The sequence below is a fragment of the Acyrthosiphon pisum genome, chromosome A1 (assembly GCF_005508785.2).
Source record: "Acyrthosiphon pisum isolate AL4f chromosome A1, pea_aphid_22Mar2018_4r6ur, whole genome shotgun sequence".
Taxonomy (NCBI): Eukaryota; Metazoa; Arthropoda; class Insecta; order Hemiptera; family Aphididae; genus Acyrthosiphon; species Acyrthosiphon pisum.
The window spans coordinates 167976626-167984035 of NC_042494.1; the positions used below are offsets into that span (position 1 = coordinate 167976626).

At 25.7% G+C, this 7410-nt stretch overlaps 1 protein-coding gene across 1 annotated transcript; it reads left to right on the forward strand.

Annotated features, from left to right (window-relative positions):
- The first annotated feature begins 374 nt into the window (after positions 1 to 374).
- LOC100573598 lies at positions 375 to 4110 on the forward strand. Its single transcript, XM_003242993.4, has 4 exons — positions 375 to 690; positions 809 to 964; positions 1868 to 2035; positions 2750 to 4110. The coding sequence occupies exons 1-4, from the start codon at positions 502 to 504 to the stop codon at positions 2924 to 2926; spliced, it is 690 nt and encodes a 229-aa protein (XP_003243041.3). The 5' UTR covers positions 375 to 501; the 3' UTR covers positions 2927 to 4110.
- The last annotated feature ends 3300 nt before the right edge of the window (positions 4111 to 7410 follow it).

Genomic DNA, 7410 nt, shown 5'->3' on the forward strand with positions numbered 1-7410 from the left:
AATTAAATACAAGGTTCCTCATAAACTGTTATTACAACGATAAAGATACCTACATAGACACAATTATTTTAAGTTAAAATTTTGAGAAAATTCATCAAAATCATGAAAATTTGTAAAATCATTTTATAAATAATTATAAAATGTTCAGTTTATACGGTTCAAGCTTGAAATTCGAATACAAGGTTTTTCGTTACTACAGTCCATTAAAAAAATATATTGTTCGCAGCAACTAGAAACTTTTTATTTTTATGTTAGCCAACAAATTTATATATTATTATAATTAAATAATGTTTGGTTTTTTTATCTTTATACATTTAAGGAAATTGAAGCTATGTAATTTATTTAGCTTCTTTTGTACACTTTAGTCAAATTTTCAAATTTATAATTTACGGACCAATTCATTACATTTTTCTATTAAATATAATTATAATATACCTACATCCGGAAATATTTAGAGGTTACAGCTCATGCATATCAACTGCTATAAATGTACCTATCAATATGTTATACTACTCATGGCTGTTATTCAACTCTTTTATTTCAACTGTTACACAGTTAAAACTTATGATACACTCTATTATTGTTCAAATAAAATATTACTGCAAACATAAAAAAATGAAAGTGTTCGTACTTCTTGGATTTCTCTCACTTTCTCAATCAAAAAATATTTTTATGCCAAACTTGCCCGTGGTAAGTTAATAATCTTCTTGATTTAATAAACGTGTATATTAATTATTATTTATATATACAAATGATGTATGACATTTCTACATACATTAATGCTTTATAAATGTTACTCTTATTACAGGGAGAATATCGTGTGGTGTTTGAGAAAGTATATCCTTGTGGATCAACAAAAAACCATACAATTCAATTAAATATTTTTATTCGTAAAACGTCATCAAGTACAAAAGAATACAAAGGGAATTTAACATTTTTGATACCTTTTGACGATACTCTAACAGTAAATATATTATTATAATAATTAATTTAATATTTGTATAATATAGTGAAACTTTCATAGTATTACGAATCCTCATTGACAACAAAAATATTAAATTGAATCTGTATGTATAAAATATGAAGTCAAACAAACTAACCTATTCATATTATATTTTTAGCAAATGTACTTTTACTATATATAGGTGCACTAAGAAAAGATTTTGTGAAATGTGCAGTTTAATAGTTGATGAAAATCAAATATTTTTTTGTTTATATAGCTACTATTGGTTAAAAAAAAATTGTGATCATGGTTGGACATAACTTGAGAACTGTAACCACCTAAAAGATTTTTTAAGCCTGTACAGTTTTATAACTACTTTATATTTAACGGAGTTTAAGATGAGACAAATTCACTGACATTATTTAATTTGCCACAGGCAACAGCTGGTTACATGTATTTGGTTTTAGTTCTATTTAGAACTATAAGATACCTATGTAATAACAAAAAATTTCATGAAATAGAGGTTCGTAATATGGAAGTTTTACTGTATTATTATATTTACTTTCAATTTAATAATCATAATTGGTATATACCTACCTGGCTAGGTACCCAATACTAAATCATGAGGAATTAATATTTGTACCTATATCAATTAAGTTACCAATGGCACTCATTAATTTGATCAAACCATCAATATTAAAATATGTGTAAAAACTATTTTATTTATTAACTGAAAACATAAGTTATAATAAGTATCATTATTGTTATTATATTATTATACAAAATAAGTGACTAAAATTGCCAAGTCCTGGTGAACATATTGCGTAGTAATTATGGTCTATGAGTTGGAACAATATTAATTTCCATTGAATTGTAAATTTGTGTTGTTCATTTTACTTAAAGTGATTTATTATTTATTTATAGCTTGATTTAAATCTAGCGACTTGGGGTTCAACTGGTGGTTGGATACCAAATTCAAATACTTTAATAACAAAAAACGCATGTAGCGTTATGAAAAATTTCGGAGGAAACGCATGGTTTACATTTACAAAGGGTTTTAACATTCCAACAGATAAATGTCCACTACCAATGGTAATGTATAAAACTATTACAATCAATTATAATTAATATAACTGTGTAATAACACTAATAACCATTGTAGATTTATATTATAAATTATTTAATGATTTGAAAATGGTAGACTAAATATTTAAAAATAAAAAGGTGGAAAAGTACAGTAGTTCTCGTGTCATTGTAATGGATAAATCAATAAATGAAAACTATTCTGAGCAGAAACGTTGTGTCGACCTAACATACATGAATAAATAACCAAATTTAATAATTAAAAAAATTCGTATAAATACAAAAATGTGTGAAATAAATAGTGAAAATATTTTGAAAATATTATCGTGTACTTATGGAAAATGCTAATATAAACATTTGGTAAATATTAAAAGTACCTATCTGCAGTTATCAGTTTTTAACTTAATCCAAAAATATGAAATTGATATTGTCAAATATTCCAATTTGTCTTTAATTTAATTTTAGTTTATTATCGACAATTTCGAAAACTAATGGGCATATTCAATTTCGAATGCACCAACTAGATTCACTTTACTATCAAAAGAGATGCTGAAGTAGAAAGTCAGATATAATTTTTACTTCCCCAAAAGTTGTAACAGACAGAAAAAAAACACACATCATTGTAAAATAGATTCGTCATTATTTTTCTACACTCAGGATCTAAAATTAATAATAACAATTATTTCCATTAAATTGTAACAATTTATCTCCACATTTTTACAGGGAACATATATTACATCAGGGATTGACTTGAAGAAATTTGAAGACCATAACTTTCCGAAAGTTTATTTTTATGGAAAATATAAACTGGTGTATAAAGCTATTAATGTAAAAAATATAATAGTGGGCTGTGAGGTTGTGGAGTTTAATCTTATACGACCTTGGGAAACACCAATTTGATTAAATTACACAAAATAATAGTATACCTACTATGTTGTTGACTTTTTGTTAAACAGTAAACATATCATCTTTTTTCTTAACCAATCAAATAAACTAAACTAACTAATAAATATGACAACATATAAATAATTAATATAAATATACATTATCACATGGAAGACGAGACAAACCTATTGGTAGCACAGCAGTATATTATAATAGTTTTATTATTGTTACTATTAATTAATTCAATTTGGGAAATACCTAAGAAGATTTTTGTGATTTGTAAGTTTGTTGTGAAAACGGTTATATTATTGGTGTGGTAGATTTTTGAGTGTGGATTAATATGTAGATTATTGTGTATATTTAAATTGAAGACATACAACACGGACATGGGCATCCAGTAATTAGTGGCTGACTAATTGCCTAAAATACTTCCTGCAGTGGGTGAATGTTCGATGGTTTTGCTTGGATGCCATATAACCAAATATGAGCTATAGTAATAGCTTTATAGGTAACTCTTAAGGATTGGGCAGAGAAGGTAAAAGCGTGAGTTTAATTATTTTCTTTTAGTGTTTATATGATCTTTCCAGATGAATCTCTTATTGTTTAAAATTAGTGGAGGGCATTCTTTTCGATTTAAGGTGAAGTTGACTTAAGTAGATTTTGCGTAACTTATTTTGATTTTCCATTTCTCGATTAATTTAATATATATTGTATTTTTGTAGAATGATATAATAAAGAATCTTAACTATAATTGTACGCATATGAGTAGGGGAGAGTGTTGTACCTTGGACCGCATGTCTTATGCTTATTTCTGCCTTTGTAATTGGTAAAGAATTAATTCATGGATGGAATTATAGGCACTAGTTCTACGACATTGAAATATATCCCCAGTTTGAACAGTAAAATCACTAATGAATTTATAATAAAACAAAAATAAATAAGCCTATCAAAATAATAAATTTTGGTTTTTTTAAATTGTATTTTCAACATATAAATTTGTGATAGAAGTTCTTTGGGTTAGTGCCATTTTACGTTAAATATTGAATAGAATTTAATGGTGTAGTCAATTAAGACAAAAAATTACCTATTATTAAGGACCAAAAAATTACATTCTTTCCAAATTTGTATGCATGTACCTTGGACCAAATCGTGAATTTTAAGGTTTAAAAAATTTAACAATATTTTTTATCATCTACCTAAGATTAAGTGGTTATATTTGTATAAGTGGTTATATTGTACCTTGGACCATTTTTTTTATTTTTTAAAAATAAAATTTTCTCAGAAGGCAGTTAATTTAGGATTTGAAAAAAAAATACTCATGTATAGATATATTATATCTACAATATTTGTAATATGCATTAACGTGAAATATTAACAATTAGAGCTGTTAGGGGACATTTAATAAAAATGGTCCCAAGGTACAACACTCTCCCCTACCTATATAATATAATATTTTAATTTATAAAGTCTTGAAAAACCTAAAACTGTAAAATTATCTGTTATTAGGTTGTCTTATTTTATATCTAGATAATTAGTTATTTGTGCATTTAACATTGTTAATTGAACAATATATTATTATTTGTAGGTATTTAAAAAAGTACGGTTTTGAGTATTATTTACTGAACTAAATTAAAAAATATATAGGTACACAATTCGTAGCTTAGTAAGTCGCATGAATGCAATGATCTCGTACTAAATTAATAGCTGACGATGACGGTATTTTAAAACCTTTAGGTATAATGAAAAACTGAAATTTTAATTGAGGTTATTTAATATAGATAGAACATATTATTTTAAGTGCATTTATGGTCATATTATCACAACATTCCATCAATAAATTAATAAAATGGATTACATGACGAAATCCACTGACTCCTACGAGAAGGCTCAAAGAAGCTGAGATGGAGAGAGCTGATGCCAAGGCCCTAAACTTGGATTGTTCATACTGCTTAGTAGTACTTACAAAATAATATAAATATTATTTTTCATTTCTGTTATTTACAGAACGAATTTATTTGAGGAAATTCAATCGCATGTAACTTATTTAACTTTGTTTGTACTATTTTGTTTAAATTAGGACATTTATTATTTCTGGAACAACTTAATAACATTTTTCCTGTTAAATATTATAGTTTTATAAATATTTACGGAAATATATAGAGGTTACAGATCAAACATGTCGATTCCTCTAAACGTATCAATTATCAGTAATATATTTCATAACTCATGGCTGTTATCCAATGTTAATTGAAACTTATGATACACGCTATCATTGTTGAATACAGGATAATCGAGACAATTATAAAAATTAAAGTGTTTTCACCTTTGCCATTCATGTGCATAAATAATTGTTTATGACATTTTTACAGTTTATATATTATTCTCATTACAGGGAGAACATCGTACTGCGTATAATAAAGTATATTATATCATTGTGAAACAACAAAAAAACATTTGATTCAATCAAATTTATATTTTAGTAAAAAGACATTAAGTATACCTGAAATTAAAGGGAATTTATAGTGATTCATTGTGACAATACTCTTACATAAGTATAATATAACGATTGATTTAATATTTTTATAATACAGTGATGCTTCCATCAGGGTTTCCGAACGGGACGCAAAAAAACGGTTAAAGAACATTATTGTTGTTCATGAACCAAAATATAATGGAACGAAACCAAATATTTAATTTAGTTTATTGGTCCTTCATATGAAATAACATTATAAACTATTAAGTTTACTAAACTTTTTCACGAAAAACGTTATAAACTTTAAAGTTCTTTAAATAATTGACATGAGGAGCATCATAACCTATTAAGCTCTTTGAACCATTACTAGAAAAACGTTATAACTTATTAAGTTCTTTGAACAATTACACGAAGAACGCAATAAGCTAATACGTTCTTCAAACTTTTAACACATAGAACATCACGAACTAAACCGTTCTTCGAACTTTGAAAATAACGTTATGAATTATCTTTTGACTATTTTACCGATCATTTATTTTTGACTACATAAGATGATATAATATGATTATAATATAGATTATAGGTAATAAGTTATTATGAGCAATAATATAGTAACATAATACATTAATTAATAATAATAATAATAAATAAATAATAATAAATTTAACCCATAAATGAATAATAATGAATAAATACTATAAATAAAAAAATAATAATCAATGAATACTTTAAATATATAAGAATAGGTACCTACTGTAGATTAACTTTTATCAAATAAATAGTTTGATCGTACAACCATTATGTCTTCCAGTAAACTAGGGTTCATTAATCTTAGTTTTAACCTTTAAAACTGTTCATAAATGTATTTGTATTCTATAATTTATTTATGTAGATATAAATGGTACCTACAATTTTAATTTAAAATATTATTTTATTTAGCATCTGCCCTTATTGTCTCCATCTTACAAACGTTAACATATAACAATTCAAAATTTGGAACATATTACTCTAAAACGTTCTTCTGATTAAATACTGAAGAACGTATAACTTTAAAGTGTTCGAGAACATATTACTGTATAACGTTCTTCTGATTAAATGTTCAAGAACGTATTATTTCAAAACGTTCTTCTCATTAAATGTTCATGAACGTATTATTTTAAAACGTTCTTTTGATTAAATTTACAAGAACGAATAACTTAACAACGTTTATTAAGTTCATCATTAAAGAAATTTAAATTTTTTAAAGTTTTTAGGCGAAATTTTCAAAAAAACATAAACAATTTTAACGTTTTCTTGTAAAATGTTTGGTGAACCATTTAATTTATATCTTTAACCGTCTGTTGAACAAAGCTTGATTTAACGTTTATCGCAAATAAAGTTCAAAAACGAATTATGGAACTGAACCAAAAATTAACGTTTAAGGTCACCCTGGCTTACATATTATGATTTATGAAGCCTCAAAGGCGACAAAAAGTTATTTGTAAAGATAAATTCGTTTAATAGAATTTGTTCAAATAAAAGAATAATATGTCCTGATTGAATGATTTATCATATTATGTAATTAACGCATAACCTAAACTTACGAACCGCATCATTATTTGATCTAACGTAAGAAAATATAGGAGCGTCTAACTCCAGCATGTAATTTTGGCGCCGGTGCGCGTGCATCACGGCTGGCTCTAGGCTAGGATTCAGGGTTGCCAATTTGCCATATGTCCCGGATGCGTATTTTGCAAATGTGGGTACACTCAGAACCGCTCTTCTATGATTGGTTCATTTGAATTTCGCACTTTTTTTTTATCACTAACACATCATATCATAATATTATCATTTTTTGTTTTGTCAATTTTATATTAGCATTTAGCATACATATCATATTAAAATAATATACCTATTATATTTTATTTTAATTGTTCTAAATAATATTATATTATACTATATATTATAATATAATTTAATATAATTACATTAAAGCATTTAATATTTATATACCAAATATTATAGGAGGATTTTTTAAATCACCTAT